This window comes from Garra rufa, chromosome 1 (assembly GCF_049309525.1).
Source record: "Garra rufa chromosome 1, GarRuf1.0, whole genome shotgun sequence".
In the NCBI taxonomy this organism is placed as follows: Eukaryota; Metazoa; Chordata; class Actinopteri; order Cypriniformes; family Cyprinidae; genus Garra; species Garra rufa.
Window position 1 is genome coordinate 98,923,928 of NC_133361.1, and position 21,322 is coordinate 98,945,249.

The 21,322-nt window shown below is 42.5% G+C and overlaps 1 protein-coding gene across 1 annotated transcript in view; it reads right to left on the minus strand.

Moving 5' to 3' along the window:
* Window positions 1–21,322, minus strand: part of LOC141340597 (uncharacterized) — a 164,792-nt gene that overhangs the window by 47,491 nt on the left and 95,979 nt on the right. Inside the window, exon 4 of the mRNA XM_073845634.1 lies at window positions 14,592–14,618. Coding sequence (XP_073701735.1) covers window positions 14,592–14,618 — 27 coding nt within the window. The remainder of the gene's footprint in view (window positions 1–14,591; window positions 14,619–21,322) is intronic.

Sequence of the window (21,322 nt, forward strand, 5' to 3'; positions counted from 1 at the left end):
TTCATCAGTTTGAGAACTACTGGTTTATATCGTTCTCATGGTAAAATACAGTACCTTCTTTATAACTGTGACCTACTGCTCCACTCTGATGCTCCCTAACAGCCGTCATCTATTTATTTACTTATTTACTTAATTGTATTGATATTATTTGAACTATTTTCTTAAATTGTTCTATTTATTTATTTATTTAATATATTTTGTTCCAACTTCTTTCCCTTTTTTCCTATTTTCCCTCCTTTTTTTATATTTTTATATATAGAAGTGTACAACTAATACATTACAATCTTACACCTCACATAGTTACAACTAAAGCCGAGTTCAGACTGCACGATTTTCAAAGCAATCGCGTCACAGATGTTTTCACACTGCATGACTATCTGGGGTAGCATTCTGTCGCTGCTGTGTTCACGCTGCACGATGGATCGGCGACAGGGGGGTTCACACTGCATGACTTTACAATAGGAAGAATCGCCGACAACTTTGTCCAGGTCAGCAAACTACGTCTCACAACCAAACACACGCGAGAAGTGACATGGAAACAACGCGAGGTCAGGATGTGCAAGTTCTCACATGAGACTGGTATTATTATAAAAAAGAAGCTTGTCATTAGGGATGTAACGATATTTCGTGGTACGATATTTCGCGATGCAAAAATGTTACGATATGTATCGTAGAGTGATGACGATACATTTACGATATGACGACAGTCTAATCCTATTGGTTGAGCTGCCGACGTCTCCAACAGCGCTGCTTGTGCTTTCATTGCAGAATCAGATGCAGAAATCATTTGAGCTGAATATTAGTAGAGCAACATGAGTTCGGCTGAAACTAAAGATACCCTGTCTTCACGTCCGACAGCATTTTGGTTTCACAGTCACGCTACAGTACGACGGTAGAAAAAAAATTACAGACAAAACATTATTACAGTCACGGTGCATGTTATTCCCTTGTCAAAAAATCCTATTGGAATTTCAGTTTATCCTTTAGGATCTTAGTGGATTCTTAGAATCCTATTGGACTTTACGATTTATTTTAATGGAATTTCACTTTGTCCTGTAGGATCTTAGTGGATTCTTAGAATCCTATTGGACTTTACGATTTATTTTAATGGAATTTCACTTTGTCCTGTAGGATTTTAGTGGATTTTTAGAATCCTATTGGACATTACGATTAATTTTAATGGAATTTCACTTTGTCCTGTAGGATTTTAGTGGATTTTTAGAATCCTATTGGACATTACGATTTATTTTAATGGAATTTCACTTTGTCCTGTAGGATTTTAGTGGATTTTTAGAATCCTATTGGACATTGCAATTTATTTTAATGGAATTTCACTTTGTCCTGTAGGGTTTTATTGGATTCTTAGAATCCTATTAAACATTACGATTTATTTTGGTAGAACTTCACTTTGTCCTGTAGGATTTTCCTTGATTTTTAGAATCTTATTGAACAGTGTTTTATTTAATGGGATTTCACTTTGTCCTGTATTTTATTGATTCATAGAAACTTAATGGGCATTGTCATTTTTAAACGAAATTTCACTTTGTCTTGTATGATCTTAGTTGATTCTGTTGATTAATTACTTTTTTAATTTTACTTTTTTAGAGTAACACTGCATGTTTGTGTGCACCTGTAACCCACAATAAATTGCAGCCTATATGAATACACACAAATATAAACATAATATGTATTTATTGAAATTTATAATATTAAAGAAAGGCAAAGATAATATATATAATATTTCATAATGTTCGAATGAGTTAAATGTATTACATGTGATTAAGAATTCACAGAAATACGAACATCTACATACGGTATTGTCCTGACGCGGCCCCTTTAAGAAATCCGAATGTAGCGCGCCTGCAACTGTAGCGCTCATCATTTGAAAATAACGGTCGAAGAGGAAAAGCAGCGAGTGATTAACGGTGTTTAACTTGTTAAACTTTGATTTCAAATACGCCAAAAATGACGAAATAGTAACATTTATCTGGTCTGCATCCTAAACCAACAATATTGGGTGATCTTGGTGAGTTGTTGAACTCGTGTTTGATTGTATCTGCTGATTAGCACAGGAGTCTGCAGCTATGTGTCAAAAGCTATGAATCTGTGGTATTATTTATGATAGTCACATGTTTATGCTACTAATTTTCATTGTATAAAACATTGGAGTAGTGACTGTTCTGCCACCATTTGTAGCTGTTTTAATTAATGTTGTGCTTTATGGCTTTGTAGCGTCACTATACTTTAAGTGCAAATAGCACACGTTGTTGGCAAAGACTATTAACACTAACTCCATCCACCAATGTGTGATTTGGATAGTGAACACTATAAAAGACAGCAGTCTTAATTTCTCCCTTTTCAAATATTTTAATAAAAATGAAGGAAATAATGTTGTGATGTGTATTTGCTTTGTCTTGAGAACAACAAAGTTGTTATTTTTCTTGTGAAGAAAAAAGGGTTACTACAGAAAAAAAGACATTAAGATTTAGAATTTAATTATTTTAGATCTAATCCTAACTATTATTAACTTAATCATTCAGCCCAGGATTTGCTGAATTAAACTACTACTAATTTAGAAAAGACTGTTTAACCTTTTGTTATGTTATTTATTTATTTATTGTCACAGTAAAGAGTTATTTTTCTTTCCAACTTCTGGTGTCCTCTAAGTTTTATATCTACCTCCCTCACTCAAGTCTAGAACTGCTCCAGTATTTGCATTGGAGGACAATTGCTACATACTGTGTGTGTGTGTGTGTGTGTGTGTGTGTGTGTGTGTGTGTGTGTGTGTGTGTGTGTGTGTGTGTGTGTGTGTGTGTGTGTGTGTGTGTGTGTGTGTGTGTGTGTGTGTGTGTGTGTGTGTGTGTGTGTGTGTGTGTGAGAGAGAGAGAGAGAGAGAGAGAGAGTGTGTGTGTGTTTCACTAAAGCTGTGTGCTGCACAAATCACCTCACATGTTGTTTACAATGTTATTGAACAAGGTGATGTAAACAGCAAACTGCAAATACTATTTGATAGTAAAACAAAAACAGTGGAAAAGTGCACTTTAGATTACAAAAAGAACAGGCATCCAATTTGATCCCATAAAAATCCCATAGAAACCATCCTACAGAATATTTATGTCTTGTCAAAAAATCCTAAAGGATTCCAATAAGAATTTTGTACAGGATTCTTATTGGAATTTCTATCATATTTTGGAACCATTCCTATAGGATTTTGATAGGAATATTCTTATAAGATTCTTATATATTCTGTAGGATCATTCCTAAAGGATTTTTTATGGGATCAAATTGGATGCTTGTTCATGTCTTTATGGGAACTTTTTTATCTAAAGGTGAACTTTTCCACTGTTCTTGTTTTACTAACAAATAGTACTTGCAGTTTGCTGTTTACATCACCCTGATGTAGACGTTGTTCATTGTATGTTGCTTATCAAAAAATCTGCTTTAAAATAAAACAGGATCCCATTAAAATCCTGTAGAAATTATCCTACAGGATGTTTATGTCTTGTCCTATAGGAAAATCCTATAAAATAATTCCTAATGGAATCCTTTAGGAATGGTTCCAAAATATGATAGAAATTCTGATTTGAATCCTGTAGAGAATTCCTAGTGGAATCCTTTAGGATTTGTAGAGGATTCCTATTGGAATGTATATTAAGGTGAGTTAAAGTAAACTGCAAGACACTAAACTAATATAAACAATTAAAAAAGCGTACCGTTAGGATTCTTCAAAATTCTTGAAAGATGCTTTAAAATAAATCCCATTAAAATCCTGTAGAAATTATCCTACAGGATATTTATGTCTTGTCCTATAAGAAAATCCTATAAGATAATTCCTAATGGAATCCTTTAGGAACGGTTCCAAAATATGATAGAAATTCTAACTGGAATCCTGTAGAGAAATCCTATTGGAATCCTATGGGATTTTTTGACAAGGGTTTGAAATCTGAGACTGTTTTATACTGAAAGTAAGGCACTATGTAGCCTATATTCTTCATTATGTACAAACAGCATATACCGAAAGATCGATTGGGATTTAAGAATAAATATTAGATATTACATAAAAATGAGAATCTATTTCAAATCGTGAACTTACCCAGCCCTAGCATGTTTTGTTGTTTTTGTCACTGCTGAGTGTAGTATTAAGCATGAACAGTCTCTGTTCATCTGTTCTTTTCATAAATAAATACATAAACCTATGCAGTATGCTCCTCCCGTAGGTTAATGATTAAAAGTGAAAATGTGAACAAAAATAAAAGCAATTAAATGTGTTATTATAATATAAAAATTAAAATGACATACACACACTTACAGGTGCATCTCAAAAATTAGAATATCAAGAAAAAGTTAAATTTTTTGGTATCTTTTTTGAGGATCAGAGCTTACAGCTCATGAAAGTCAAAAATCCAGTTTCTCTATTAGAATATTCACATTTGAGTTTCATTAAATGATCGTCCCTACAGTATAAATTCCGGGTATTGCTTGTTATTTGATACCACAATAATAGGGAAGACTGCTGACATCGCAATGGTCCACAAGACAATCACTGACACCCTCCACAAAGACGGTAATTCACAGAAGGTTATTACTGAATGGGGTGGCTGTATACAAAGTGCTGAATCAAAGTGTATTAAATGCTAAGTTGACTGGAAGGAAGAAATTGGGTAGGCAAAGGTGCACAAGCAACAGGGATGACCGCAAGCTTGAAAATAGTGTCAAGCAAAGCCAATTCAAACACTTGAGAAAGCTTCACAAGGAGTAGAATGAAGCCAGAGACAGCGCATCAAGAGTCACCATGCTCAGACGACTTCAGGAAAAGGACTACCAAGCCACTTCTGAAACAGAAACAAGGTCAGAAGCATCCTACCTGGGCTAAGGAGAAAAACAACTGGACTGTTGCTCAGTGGTCCAAAGTCCTCTTTTCAGATAAAAGTAAGTTTTGCATTTCATGTTGAAATCATGGTCCCAGAGTCTGAAGGTAGACTGGAGAGGCACAGAATCCAAGTTGCTTGAAGTCCAGTGTGAAAGTCTGTGATGATTTAGGGTGCCGTGACGTCTGCTGGTGGTGGTCTATTGTGTTTTATCAAGTGCAAAGTCAATGCAGCCATCTACCAGGAGATTTTGGAGCAATTCATGCTTCCACCGGCAGCTTTATGGAGGTGCTGATTTCCTTTAACAGCAGGACTTTAGCACCTGTCCACAGTGCCAAAATCACTTCCAAGTAGTTTGCTGACCATGATTTTACTGTGCTTGATTGGCCAGACAACATGCCTGACCTGACAGGGGCTGCAAACGTGTCACCTTTCTGCAAAATTCGCCGTTTTCAGCTTAAAATAGGAAATTCATGTGAATCGTGTAGATCTGTAAAAAAACTAAAACAAAACAGATGACTGTGTTGTATCTGCGAGTCATCTGTATCATGTCACCTGTAGTGTTTTTTTTCTCCTGTTGGCAAAGGAATGGGACCGGCCTACTCTGCCAACCAATCTCACTCCTTAAGACAGAGATGTCAAACATACAACCCACTAAGGCGTCCAATACGGCCCACGGAATGCTTTGAACAATAATATTAAATATATTTTTATTATGATTATTATTACTGATACGAAATTACTGAGTTGGCCAATCAAATCGAAGTAGGTGTAGTATAATGTTCACAGAATTTTACACAGTTTATTGTCGAAAAAAAAAAGCTGTAATTTGTGCTACCGACCAAATGTTAAAGCCATAAATGATCATACTTTAAAGAACTTTTCTGTTTTGCAAATCCTTTATTTGATTGATCTTAGGAAATATTCTAATATTTGGAGATACTGGATTTTTGACTTTCACGAGATGTAAGCTCTAATCCTCAAAATTAAAACTAAAAAAACGTTTTAAATGTTTTACTTTTTAAATGTTTCGCTTTTTGAAAGAAGTTACAAAAAATGTGTGTGTGTATATATAAATTAGGGAAGAACAACAGGAGAGTGCTGGATTGGGTCTGCATAGAGAATGTATTTTTATATAGACAGGTCGTCACAACAGCTTCAGCTCACACATCAATATGTATATATATATATATATATATATATATATATATATATATATATATATATATACATATATACACTGCATATATATGGGTCATTCCTGTTATACAGTGACTTTTCTGTCTGATTACTCATATTATTTCTAAAATGAGTCACATTTATAAGAAATGGCTTAAAATATCTATTTAGGTCTTCTTTTTCATTTAAACAGGGATAATTGACATTAAAAACACTATTTTGTATTTTACACTCGTTTTTACTGATATATGCATTCAATTTGATCATGTCCATGTGGACCAACATCCACAAAAAATATGAACCATCAAATGATACAAACCTGAAAATATTTTTAAATTATGTTATGGACTAGGCCAGGGCTGCTCAACCCTGCTCCTGGAGATCTACCTACCTGCAGATTTTTGTTCCAGCCCTGCTCCAACACAGCTGTCTGTAATTATCAAGTGCTACTTAAGAGATTAATTAGCTGGTTCAGGTGTGTTTCTTCAGGGTTGGAGCTGAACTCTGCAGGATAGTAGATCTCCAGGAACAGGGTTGGGCACCCCTGGATTAGGCTAAACTATGTCTATTGTTTTTACAATGTTCTTCATTTACTGTGTCCCTAAAGACATCTTCCACCCTGTTAGTATGCACTTTCTCGTCTTCCAAAATAGCTGTGATTATACAGTATATGATCCAGCAGTGTCATAATCATTTGCAAAGGATTTTAAAAGTAGGGATGAAACGAATTGTTCTATTTAACCGGTTCACCGAATTTAACCTGATCACTGTTGTTGTGCTATTGTAACCGTATGCTTCTGTAGACTGCCTTGTATTGAAAATTAGGGAAGAACGACAGGAGAGTGCTGAATTGGGTCTGCATAGAGAATGTATTTTTATATTTAGGTCATCACAACAGCTTCAGCTCACACATCAGTAACACTCCTTCGTTCGGGAGAAAGACGGAAAAGAAAGACCAACAAGAAAAAGCAAAGACCTCCGTACATAAAGTTATACAGAGTACGTAGTAAAACGTTGCACACCGGTTTGAGCTTGAACGTGCCCCAGTTTACCAAATCGAACCCAATCATTTGATATGGTTCACGTCACCAGTAAGCACTAATCCACAAATCACGTTACGGTCTATGTGCCCCGGTCCGCAATTGTGCCCGCGTAACGCCATTTCGCCCCGTGCCCCTCCGGCGGTCTGTGCACGCCACTGGTGCAGTAATGACCGTACATGCCCACTGCTGGAGCGGTTCACGTTCTCGAGTCAAGAATCGGTTGCAGCGGTTTTCGGATCACCGGCACACTCAACCGAGAATTCGGACACGTCTGATTTGAGAACCGATGAGCTAATAATACTATCCATACGTGATTCAGCGTGTAGTGAAGCTACCGAGCACAAACAGTAGCCTACGTGACTGCCTGCTATGACTGACACCGTCTTCACGTCATTGCGTTATAGCGTAAAAGAACCGGTGAACCGGTTCATTGAAACAAACTGTCCAAAAGAAGCAGTTCGTGGAAAAGACCCAGGCTGTATCCGAAATCGCCCCCTATACCCTCAAATAGTGCACTATTTGAGGGGACAGCCATTTTAAGTGGTGTTCGAAACCATAGTGGACGTTCCCGAACGCACTCATTCAATCCCACAATGCACCGCAAAAACGAGTGTACAACCGATATACGCTCAACAGCTAGAGATAACCCATAATGCACTGTGAGAGTCGCGCGCCGACTGGAATCCCGTGTCTCGCCAGACGATGGCGCCCGCAGCTGAATCATCCATCCATTAATTTTACAACGCGCTCGTCCACTGGGTAATACAGCGTACAACACAGGTACAAATTCGTTGTATATTGATTATTAAATTGTTTAACCAAGGGTTATACGTAAATTCCTTGACATAGTTCAAGATAAATCCGTTAATCTTACTACTGGAACTGTCCGTTTTAAATGATTGTTAAACAGTAAGCAATACTATGCAAAAGCGGCAGTCCTTCCGGTGTACTTAGTGTCCGAATTCACTCACTTGTTTTCATTCACTCCTTCAAGTGAACTGTACGAGTGGACTAATGTAGGGAATAGTGAATAGGGTATAGGGGGCGATTTCGGATACAGCCCCAGACTTCTCATCACTAATCTGTGTGTATGTTAATTCTGTACTCTCTAACTATTTTCTCTGGGCTTTTCTGACCATACTAAAAGTGTTTTACAAACACACAGTCTTATTAACCAGAACAAAACCTAAAATGAAAATGTCAAAAGCCCAACAAAAGGAAACACTAGTTTCCTTAATGGAATATTAATCTTCACTTTAGATGAGCTCACAGAAACAGTTAACTGACAGCTACTAAATGTTTTATGACTATCTGAATTATTCATAAATTACAGTAGGAATAAGTGTTAATAAAGCATTTATTAACACACTATTGCTATATTTCGAAATAATGTATATCTAAATAGTTAATTAATCATTTACTTACACTCTCTAAATGATCTTATGAATCACGGACAGCTCCTAAATAACTGGTTTGTAAATAATGTAATACTTAATTCAGAAATGATAAATTGATCATTAATAAATTGTGAAAATACAATTATTACAATTATTATAAATATGCTCACAAATCAAGAACAAAGCATTTTTAGCTGTTTTATAAGCTGCTTATTATGTTCCATTAATGTAGAAACAATCTTTTATAGATGATTAATTGACTATTTACTAATGATTCATAGCGTGCAGTTATTATGAAGTGTTAGACATAATCATGAAGCCATCATATTGTTTTTCTCCCTTCCTGCAATAAGAACTGCATTCAGATGTACTAAGGGCCATTAGGGTAACTGCTGAAATCTCCAAGTATCTGTTTGTTCTGCTACACATGCAGGCAGGAAGTGTTACTATACTGCAGGGTGCTATTCTCAGCTTTTAAAAATCAAAACACTTGATTTCAAATGAGCTAAAAAAATTAACTCAAATTCTATACTTACCTGATTTTATTTTTGAAGATTGTCTGAGGGATTCTGATGTCTCCTGGAGGAATGGCACAGGTCTCAGCCCTTCAAACGTTTTATAGGCGCTTTGTGAAAATGAAAGCGAATATGAAACTATAACTGGCACCTTGTGGGGGGTGAAGACGAGCAAACACCATTTACAGAAACATACAGAGTTTCTCAGAAACAGAAAATGAAAGCGAAAATTAAACTCTATATCTGGCACCTTGTGTGGGGTAAAGAAGAGCAAACATCATTTACAGAAATGTACCGAGTTTCTCAGAAACAGAAAATGAAAGCAAAAATGAAACTATATCTGGCACCTTGTATGAAACATACAGATGCGCGCGGGAAGTAAAGTGGTCTCGCGTGACGCCGGTGTATTCCAAAGGAACACGGAAAATACAATGACATAGGAAAGACATGATCAGTAGGGGGCAGTCATGTAACGCACTGGACTGGAGCAGGCTGAAAACATTGCTGCAAACTAAAAGGTACGGTAACCTGGAGGGGACACCTTCGGTTCACTTATGTTTGTCGTGGCCACACAAATGAATTCGTAGGAACGTCATATTACTTTTTGTCATTGCCACGGGATATTAATTCCTGGGAATGTCATATTATGTCGTGGCCACAAGATCATTTTGTCGAGGTAACGACATCCTTATGTTTAATGCATAAACAAACCTGCGTGACCATAACCCAGGATTATCAGAGATAGGTTTGTTAATATTTTTTATTTTGAGTTAAGAAATGATTATATTAATTGTTATAGAAATTAATGCAATATTAAGTTATATATTAACAATAGGTGTAACGTATCTGGTCTTCCCTGTCATCATGAACTCTTGCACCACACTTCATGGACTACAATCCCCATAAGCCACTGCACCAATCACTGCACACAGCTGCTCCTTGTTTCCCACTGATCTGATTGCTGCAAACACCTGTTTCACATTTACCCACATGCATTTAAGCCACTCACACACACAGCCACCTTGCGAAGTCTAATTGTTCCCATGGTCAGTATTCTAAGCGTGTTTCTCTGTATTGGATTACCTGTGTATGACTCTGGACTGTGTACCCCGTTATTGATTCCTGCTGCCTGCCATTGTTGGATTATCTGTGTATGACTCTGGACTGTGTACCCCGTTATTGATTCCTGCTGCCTGCCATTGAGACCACTGCTTGAGTATTGAACTGTTTTCCCGGATTACCTACGTTGTTCCTGTTTTCTGGCGTTTACTCCTGCGTGTTGACTATTCTAATAAAGCCTTGCAAATGGATCCGCACGTCTCTGACTCCTCCCTGTGACAGAAGACTTCGCCAAACCAGGATCCAGCGGCTTGTTTCACCCCCAGCATCATCATGGACCCAGTCGACCAACTTCTGCTTCTCCGACAAGGAGATCGCCCCATTGAGGAATATGTTCTCCGTTTCTGTGAGTTGTTGAATAACACACCATTTTTTGATGAAGTTTACTTCAAGGACTTATTTCGGATGGGACTGAATGAACCTGCTAAATCTATGCTGCCTGGAGGGGAATTCAGATGCCCGCTAAGGGACGTTATTCAGTATGCGTTGTTGCTATGTGGCTCTCCTTTAACTGTGGGTGTTTTGGAGGAGTCACAGCGCATGATGGCCGCCCTTCCAGAGCCTCCAGTGACTGCGCCGCCAGAGCACCCTCCAGTGTCTGCGCCGCCAGGGCGCCCTCCAGTGACTGCGCCGCCAGGGCGCCCTCCAGTGACTGCGCCGCCAGAGCGCCCTCCAGTGACTGCGCCGCTAGAGCGACCTCCAGTGACTGCGCCGCCAGAGCGCCCTCCAGTGACTGCGCCGCCAGAGCGCCCTCCAGTGACTGCGCCGCCAGAGCGCCCTCCAATGACTGCGCCGCCAGAGCGCCCTCCAGTGACTGCGCCGCCAGAGCGCCCTCCAGTGACTGCGCCGCCAGAGCGCCCTCCAGTGACTGCGCCGCCAGAGCGCCCTCCAGTGACCGCTCGCTCAGAGCCTGCTCTTCCAGAGTCTCCGCTGGAGACGCCCAGCCCTCCTGAATCTCCGCTGGGGTCGTCCAGTTCTCCAGAGCCCGCTCCTCAAGAGCGTCGTCCAGAGCCCGCTTCACAAGAGCGTCGTCCAGAGCCCGCTTCACAAGAGCTCCGCTCCACTCCGCTGGTTCAGCCCTGCCTTCCAGACACTCCGCTGGTTCCGCCCAGTCTTCCAGAGACTCCGCTGGTTCTGCCAAGCCTTCCAGAGACTCCGCTGGTTCCGCCCAGCCGTCCAGACACTCCGCTGATTCAGCCCTGCCTTCCAGAGACTCCGCTGGTTCCGCCCAGTCTTCCAGAGACTCCGCTGATTCAGCCCTGCCTTCCAGAGACTCCGCTGGTTCCGCCCAGTCTTCCAGAGACTCCGCTGGTTCAGCCCTGCCTTCCAGAGACTCCGCTGGTTCCGCCCAGCCTTCCAGACACTCCGCTGATTCAGCCCTGCCTTCCAGAGACCCCGCTGGTTCCGCCCAGCCTTCCAGAGACTCCGCTGGTTCAGCCCTGCCTTCCAGAGACTCTGCTGGTTCCGCCCAGCCTTCCAGAGACTCCGCTGGTTCAGCCCTGCCTTCCAGAGACTCCGCTGGTTCCGCCCAGCCTTCCAGACAATCCGCTGGTTCAGCCCTGCCTTCCAGAGCCTCCGCTGGTTCCGCCCAGCTTTCCAGAGACTCCGCTGGTTAAATCCAGTCGTCCTGAGATTCCTGTCTGCCCGGTTCTGGTCACGGAGCTCATGCATGGACTGTTCCCACCCACCCTCCCTACTGCTCCAGTCCTGCCACCTCTGTCTCCTGACAGTCCCTCTGCTCACCCACATCCCACCTTCGGTGCAGAGGACTGGCCGTGGGACTGCCAGTCTCCATCGGTGTTCAGACTGAAGGATCCCTCACCATCACCTCCAGTCTCAGAGTCCTGGACTCCACCTCGGTCCTCCGACCCTGCGGCTCCACCCCGGCTCTGTGCTCCCTCGTCTCCGTTGTCGGCCGTCGGCCCAACAGCTCCTCCGGGCTCCATCGTCTCTCCGGCTCCGCCCCGGTCAGTCGTCACCCCACCTTCGCCTCTGGACTCTACTCCTCCGGCTGCGCCTCGTCACTCCGTCCTGCCGGCTCTGTGGACCTCCTCCCTCCCGTGGGCACAGCCTCGATCCTCTGTCACTCCGGCTCCGCTGTGTACCTCCGGACCTCCATCTCCGCCGGGGTCGCCAGAGCCTTGGGTTCCGCCTTGGCCCTCCGGATCCTCTGTGTCGCCCAGGACCATCGACTCTCCGGTTCCGCCTCGGGCTCCACCGGCTCCACCTCCGTCGGTCGGCCCCATGCAGGAGCCAACCCTTCCTCCTCCATGGCTTCTCCCTCCGTCGGCTCCGCCTCATTTCGTGGTTCCAGTACCCCTACATGGACCTGGCCCTCCATCCCTCCCCCTGTTCCGCCTCCGCTCCACCACCCTCAAGATTGTAAAGGTGGTTAGAGCGTCTGGAAGCCGCTCCTTGTGGAGGGGCTATGTAACGTATCTGGTCTTCCCTGTCATCATGAACTCTTGCACCACACTTCATGGACTACAATCCCCATAAGCCACTGCACCAATCACTGCACACAGCTGCTCCTTGTTTCCCACTGATCTGATTGCTGCAAACACCTGTTTCACATTTACCCACATGCATTTAAGCCACTCACACACACAGCCACCTTGCGAAGTCTAATTGTTCCCATGGTCAGTATTCTAAGCGTGTTTCTCTGTATTGGATTACCTGTGTATGACTCTGGACTGTGTACCCCGTTATTGATTCCTGCTGCCTGCCATTGTTGGATTATCTGTGTATGACTCTGGACTGTGTACCCCGTTATTGATTCCTGCTGCCTGCCATTGAGACCACTGCTTGAGTATTGAACTGTTTTCCCGGATTACCTACGTTGTTCCTGTTTTCTGGCGTTTACTCCTGCGTGTTGACTATTCTAATAAAGCCTTGCAAATGGATCCGCACGTCTCTGACTCCTCCCTGTGACAATAGGCAATGCTGTATATGCGAATGTCTGTGTGCGATGTAGACAGCATTCAAAAGTTTATCAAGAATAAATATTAGATATAAGTATTTAAAATTAAATAGCCCTGCAAGAAACATTTTATGCATCCTAAAGTCTTATCCATTAATTGATCCTCTTTTTTCTGTAATAAATTTATTATTCGTTTATATTCATTATGTCCCCCTTAATTTCGATCTCTTAACATTCCGAATCTAAATGATAAATGCTGGAATGCAATTAAAGATTTGATTATGCTATATGGCTGGGATTTTAAATAAATATATATATATATATATATATAATATATATATATAACCTTAATAGTGTTTCATTGTCGAGTGAATCATTCACGTTCCATTTGTAAATCGTATGGTCACACACGGGCATTAATACAATCATAAAGTCAAAACTTTATTGGCATAATTGTCGTTCACAATATTTGCTAAATATATGCCAAATAGCATATACAGAAAGTTATTTAGGTTAAGCAATTCAAAGTAGATAGCTCTAAATCACTTATTATTTATTATTATTATAGGTTATTTGTCAGAGTTCTACCCCTACAAGATGCACCAGCCACGCCCCCTGAAGACACACACACACGTTCACTATCACCTGACTACTGATTACTCACCTGGATCCAATCAGCTCCCCTACATATACCCGGACAGATTCACTCCTCGTTGTCTGATCTACCGATCACACCCCGGCTTTCTCCCCGTTTGGACTCTATGTTCTCCTGGTTCCAGATCGAGATATTACCTCCGTGCTCAGTGGACATTTCAGATAAGATATACACATCCTCTCTACCTGTTAATAAACTTACCTTTTTATCTTATACTCTCACCTCCGTCTCTGTCTCCCTCTGTGCTGTGACAGAAGATCAGACCAACAAACAAAATGGACAACGAGGAAACACCTGCACCAGATCAACTCACCGAACTCATCAAAGCCTTCAAAGCGGCGCTACAACCATCTCCCGCGCCGCCATCTGCCTCAGGAAGTCCCATGGCTTTACCAAACACATACTCCGGTGAAGCGGCTGAGTGTAGCGGTTTCCTACTACAAGTCCAACTGTATATCAAGATGCAACCACAACAATTTCTCAATGATGAATCTAAGGTAGCTTTTCTCATTTCCCTCCTCACTGGTAAAGCTCTGCAATGGGCGAAGTCTATATGGCAAGCCAACACGACGTTAATTCAGTCATTTGAGCAATTTACCTGTCACTTTGCTGAAGTTTTCAGTTCCAACACAGATGTACTCACCACTTCTGATCAGCTCTTCCGACTGCAACAAGGTTCCTCATCCATCCACGAATATACACTCCATTTCCGGACGCTGGTGGCGGCTAGTGGCTGGAACGAAACTTCACTGCTGGGTGCCTATCGTCATGGTCTCCACCCAGATATTCGCGCCGCTCTGGCCATCTATGATGACAACATCGGGTTGGAGACCTTTTTACTACGAGCTACGAAGGTATCTCAGCGCCTAGCCGCCTGCCAGCCCACTGAAACCGCTCCTCAGTCCGCTACGGTGGCAGCTTGCTCCCCAGTACCAGAACCTATGCAACTTGATTCCACTCGTCTCACGTGGTCCGAACGCCAACGCCGCCTCAGGGAAAAACTCTGCCTATACTGTGGACAACCCGGCCATATTCTACGTACCTGTCCTGTCAAACCCCCACGTCCGGTGGTGAGTACCATTCAGTCAGACATTGAAACTGCTCATCTCACCCTAATACCTGTGACGCTGCGTACTGCTAAAAAAGATCTTTGTGTTTCTGCTCTCCTTGATTCAGGCTCTTCGGGAAACTTCATATCCCAAGAATGCATAGATCTGTTACAATTGTCACGTCACCGCCATAACCCGGAACTATCCGTTAAAACCATCCAAGGAAAACCACTCGGACGTGGGCGGATTCGATATTCATCTCCATACATCACTCTGCAAATTGGCCTATTCCATCAAGAGCAAATCAAGTTTCTGGTACTGGAGGATTCCACCGTTGACATCATCCTGGGACGTCCTTGGCTCCATCGTCATCATCCGGAACTCCGCTGGGATCCTTGTGACATCATCGGATGGAGTAAGCACTGTCTGAAGAACTGCTTTACACGTTTACCCTCGCCAGTTTCTGATCCTGTGACCATCGCATCAACCAAGATTGAAAGTCCTGAGACTGACACCCAGGTGGAGATCCCAGCGGAGTACGAGGATTACGAGGACGTCTTCAGTAAGCAAGCTGCCACCCAACTTCCTCCTCATCGGCCATGGGACTGTTCCATCGATCTGCTACCTGGGGCTCAACTACCTAAAGGACGCATCTACCCCTTGTCCAACCCGGAGCGCCAGGCGATGGAGGAGTACATCCAGGAAGCTTTGAAGCAAGGATTCATTCGACCATCCACCTCACCAGCTGCTTCAAGTTTCTTCTTCGTGGGTAAGAAGGATGGAGGTCTCCGTCCCTGCATTGATTACCGCCAACTCAATGCCAACATCACCCAACAACCTTATCCACTGCCACTCGTACCTGCCACCCTCGAGGAACTCCGTGGGGCTCACATCTTCTCCAAGCTGGACCTGCGGAGTGCTTACAACCTCGTTCGTATTCGTGCGGGAGACGAGTGGAAAACAGCATTCATTACACCTGCTGGCCACTACGAATACTCGGTTATGCCCTACGGTTTGTCCATCAGTCCCTCTGTCTTCCAAACGTTTATGAACGAGGTGTTCCGGGAATTTCTCCACAAATTCGTGGTTGTCTATATTGACGATATTTTGATTTATTCCCGGAACCAGGCCGACCATCGCCAGCACGTCCGTCAGGTCCTTCAAGTCTTGCGCCAACATAAGCTATACCTCAAGCTGGAGAAGTGTGAGTTCCACCAGACTAAGATTCAGTTCCTGGGTTATAACATCAGCCCCGAGGGTGTGCAAATGAACCTGGATAAGGTTCAATCCATCCTACAGTGGCCCAAACCCAGTACAGTCAAGGAACTTCAACGCTTCCTGGGGTTTTCAAACTTCTACCGCCGGTTCATAAAGGACTACAGTCTCATCACTGCCCCTCTGACCTCCCTCCTACGTGGTCGACCCAAACATCTGGTCTGGACCTCCTCTGCCCACGAAGCATTCCAACGACTTAAGAAGATTTTCAGCACTGCTCCTCTCCTGCACCATCCCAACCCGGATCTCCCATTTGTGGTCGAGGTAGACGCATCTACCACCGGCGTCGGAGCAGTGCTGTCTCAAGCAGCTGGTGAGTCCACTCTCCTCCATCCCTGTGCCTACTATTCTAAGAAACTGTCTCCGGCGGAGCAAAATTATGATGTAGGCAACCGCGAGTTACTAGCCATCAAACTCGCCTTGGAGGAGTGGCGTCATTGGCTGGAAGGGGCTAACTACCCGTTTACCATCATCACGGATCATAAGAACCTTCAATACCTCCGAGAAGCTAAACGACTTAACCCCCGCCAAGCCAGATGGGCATTATTCTTCACACGTTTCCAGTACAAGATTACCTACCGACCAGGATCCAAGAACATACCTGCTGACGCTCTCTCCCGACAATTCTCCCACGACGCCGTGGTCGAGCCTGAACACATCATTCCCTCAGAACTCATCGTTAGCCCCATCCAGTGGGACATCGACACCGGGATCAACGAAGCCACTCTCCAAGAGCCTGCTCCGCCGGAATGTCCAGAAGGTAAAATCTTCGTACCCAGCTCCCAGCGTCAGCACCTTCTGGACACAGTTCACCAGTCTCCGGGCTCTGGACACCCAGGTAGCAGACGGACCCTCTCGCTCATCCAAGCTCGGTACTGGTGGTCCAGTATGACCCGGGACACCATCAGGTACGTCCAAAGCTGCTCAGTCTGTGCCACCTCTAATACCCCTCGTCATCTACCCACAGGAAAGCTGATGCCACTACCCATCCCGCAGAGACCCTGGTCCCATCTCGGGGTAGACTTCGTGACGGACCTCCCAGAGTCAGAAGGTAACACTTGCGTACTGGTTGTAGTTGACCGTTTCTCCAAGGCCTGCAAATTTATCCCCCTGGCAGGCCTACCTACGGCTATGAACACTGCCGAGTTACTCTTCCAGTACGTATTCCGTCATTTTGGTCTCCCCGAGGAGATTGTGTCGGACCGGGGTCCACAATTCATCTCACATGTATGGAAGTCATTCTTCAAAGCACTTGGTATTTCTGTCAATCTCTCATCAGGATATCACCCGCAGACCAACGGCCAGACTGAGAGGAAGATCCAAGAGCTTGGACGTTACCTCCGGTCATACTGCTCCGCGGACCAACACAGCTGGAGCAGGTTCCTCCCGTGGGCCGAGTATGCACAGAACTCGCTGCGCCAGGAGACCACCGGACTTACTCCCTTCCAGTGCATACTCGGTTTTCAGCCCCCGCTGTTTCCCTGGACGGAGGAACCCACCAATGTTCCAGCTGTAGACTACTGGTTCCGAGAGAGCGAGAGAGTGTGGGACTCAGCTCATCAACACCTTCAACGGGCCATCCGTCGCCACAAGGAGTTCGCCGATGTTCGTAGAAGACCCACCCCATTATACCAACCTGGAGATAAGGTGTGGTTATCTACGAGAGACATTAGGCTAAGACTACCCTGCAAAAAGCTGAGTCCCCGCTACATTGGTCCATTCGAGGTCCTGAGGCAGATCAACGAAGTGACATATCAGCTTCAGCTCCCACCCAGGTACCGAATTCATCCCACCTTTCATGTATCACTACTCAAACCCTACTTTCCCTCTGCCACAGATGATCCTGGAGCTGAAGCTGAGACCCCTCCTCCAGAGATCCTGGATCAACCCTCTATCTACACCGTGAGGGAGATCCTGGATTCCCGACGTCGGGGCAGCCGTCTGGAATATCTCATTGACTGGGAGGGGTACGGACCGGAGGAAAGATCATGGGTGGCTAGAGACGATATCCTGGATCCTCAACTTCTGACGGACTTCCACCAGAGCCACCCAGAACGTCCTGCCCCTCGCGGTCGTGGTCGTCCTCGACGTCGGAGAGGGGCGTCGGGAGCCGCCCCTGGAGGAGGGGGTAATGTCAGAGTTCTACCCCTACAAGATGCACCAGCCACGCCCCCTGAAGACACACACACACGTTCACTATCACCTGACTACTGATTACTCACCTGGATCCAATCAGCTCCCCTACATATACCCGGACAGATTCACTCCTCGTTGTCTGATCTACCGATCACACCCCGGCTTTCTCCCCGTTTGGACTCTATGTTCTCCTGGTTCCAGATCGAGATATTACCTCCGTGCTCAGTGGACATTTCAGATAAGATATACACATCCTCTCTACCTGTTAATAAACTTACCTTTTTATCTTATACTCTCACCTCCGTCTCTGTCTCCCTCTGTGCTGTGACATTATTATTATTTCAATACCTGGTTAGGGCTATTTATTTTTAACGCCTGACAATTATGCCAATAACGTTTTGAATTTTTGATTGTATTTATCCCCGTTTGTGACGATAAATGAGTATGTTTTCATTTACAAAAGAAACTACGTGATGATTCATTTCTCAGTAAAACAGTTTAGTATTTAAATAGTCTATTAATTAGACGAAACAAAATAAAATATGTTCAATTCAACCTTTAAACTACATTCCAGTAAAAATCAGTCATATAGCATATGTCAAGCATTTACAGAATCATTTACATGAACGTTAAAGAGAGCCAAATTAAGGGGTGGAAACGTACGGAAATAAAAATATATACAAAAATAACAGGCTAATAAAAATAATATTAGTAATAGTAATACTAATGATAATGATAATAATATTAAGACAAATATGAAAAAAAGACTATTAGTTAATAGAAGGAATGTAGGCCTATTTTACTGTGTGACGATAAATTATTTCCAAATGAAACTACGTGAATGATTCACTCTTCAATTATTTGTCTATTAATTAGACTAAATAAAATACAATATATGTTAAATTTAAGCTTTAAACTGCATTCCAGTAAAAACCCAGTCATAGAACCTATACAGTATCATTTACATTCAGAATGTTATGTAACGAGATCAAAATGAAGGAAAAAATAACGAATATAAACGAATAATACAAATATTACGGAAAAAAAGAAAATCAGTCAATGGACAAGATTGTGGGATGCATGAAATGTTTCTTGCAGGGCTATTTAATTTGAAGTAGGCCAACATGTAATACATGTAAACACTTGTGAAAGCTGTCTACATTGCGCACAGACAGCATTAGCATATACAGCATCGCCTATATAATTATTTAATATTGTATTAATTTCTATAACAATTAATATAATAATTTCTTAACTCAAAATAAAATATCTCAAATAATTCTGGGTTACTAATGTCACGCAGGTTTGTTTATTCATTAAACTCGTTGCCACGAGAAATGCATGTTGAGCAAAAATACATTTCACAAAAATAATATAAAATTACAAAACAAAGGAAACAAATGGAATGAGGGATAAGCTTTAAAGTTCACATAAAAGCCAAATATTAAGCAGCATCCTTCATGTTTTCTTTATTCAGCAAATACTTTACAGTTTTGAATTATGTTCAGCTTCTGTTTTTATGACCATAAATGACAGTTTTTGTTTTGTTTTTTGTTTTTTAGAAAAACGTCCGAACACCGGTCTCAAAAGTAGAAGCGAAAGTCTTGTTTCCACCAGCGCAGCATTTTTTTATTCACCGTAATTGATGGATGTCTAAAACAAAAATAAGGAGAATCCTAAAACATATAAATATACATTTCTTAAAATAATAACATCTGAACTTCGTACACAACAATACGGCAACGACTTTACAACAGAACACATTATTTTATTTTTAAAGTAGCTTGTACACCAATGGATTTCAGATGTCAGGATATTTCAGACCGCATCTCCACAGCATAATCACTCTAATATTAAACATACGGGTCAGGAGGCGGGTCGGGTACAATATTTTATTTTTTATTCGGCGGTCCGAGTTGCGGGCGGGTTAGTTGAAAACGTCGGTCGGGTTCGGGTTGTTTATCCACTGACCCGCGCATCACTGGTGTCAGGGCCGTGGACACTAATGTTTTGAAAAAAGTGGAGCGAGTGAGGAAAGCTTTTCCCTTCTCCCTGGCATGCATTTGAATGCTGAATTCGAAATGCAACTGAATGCAGTCGGAATCCGCCCCCACCACCCCCAAAATAGTCTCCAAATGTTGATTACAACAAGGCAACAGACAGCATTCAACACCCCACCCCACCCCCACTCTGCCATTCATAAACATTTCGCTCTATATACTACATGCCGCTTAACGCTGATGCCTCATTAACGGCTACTTTTCAGAAAACTGAAAAAAAAAGAAAAAAAAAAACACTTCCCTTTGGTTTCCCAGAACAGACTTAAGCCTAGTTCCAGGCTTAACGAACTTCTTCAAAATAGAAGAACTACTTTTCCACTTTAAAAAAAAAGAAAAAGAAAAAAGGTGGGGAAAAATTGCATAACTCACTGGAGCACTTTTGATACTTAACAACTGTATTCGTTGTCAGTCATATAAGCTTTATTGTTTTGAAAAGTGAGCCTTCTGTTTATTTGTCTAAATTATTTTCTATATTAGGATATAATACTAGGCTATAGTATTTACATGGACATTAGGCCAAATCTACATGGGTTTCTTCCCTTTCACTTCAATTAGTTTTTAAGAAAAAAAAAAAAAACTGCATGGGCAGTGCGCCATCTTAATGTACAGCATCAAAAATGTAAGAACAAATCTAAAGACAATAACTTTATTTCAACTTTTCAATTATTTCATTAATTTACAAATAAACAAATGCCTTTCCGATATGATATAAGTGAAAAGGGAGACGATTTCTAAAATGATTTCACCAAAAGGCGGACGCGAACTCGGGTCTCCCGCGTCAAAAACGATATGTTACTCGTATTATCACTTGCGCCACTGAAAATGTTGCACAATAGCCGTCTTTTGTAATATTTGTAAATATGGCCTATTTGCATTGTGTAAAAACATTAAATAAAAGGCACCAGACTACAGAAAATGGCATATACTAAAGTATTTTTTTCTGTTTTTACATTTTTACATTTATTTTGCTTCCGACGCCCATGCTTGATGATGAAGTATAGTCTATAGGATATAACAAAGTGCTTTTCCAGGCCCGATTCGACGAGGTTTTATCCCGCATCCACCCGCTCCCGCTATATTAACTATATTATTTGCCCGCTGCCTGC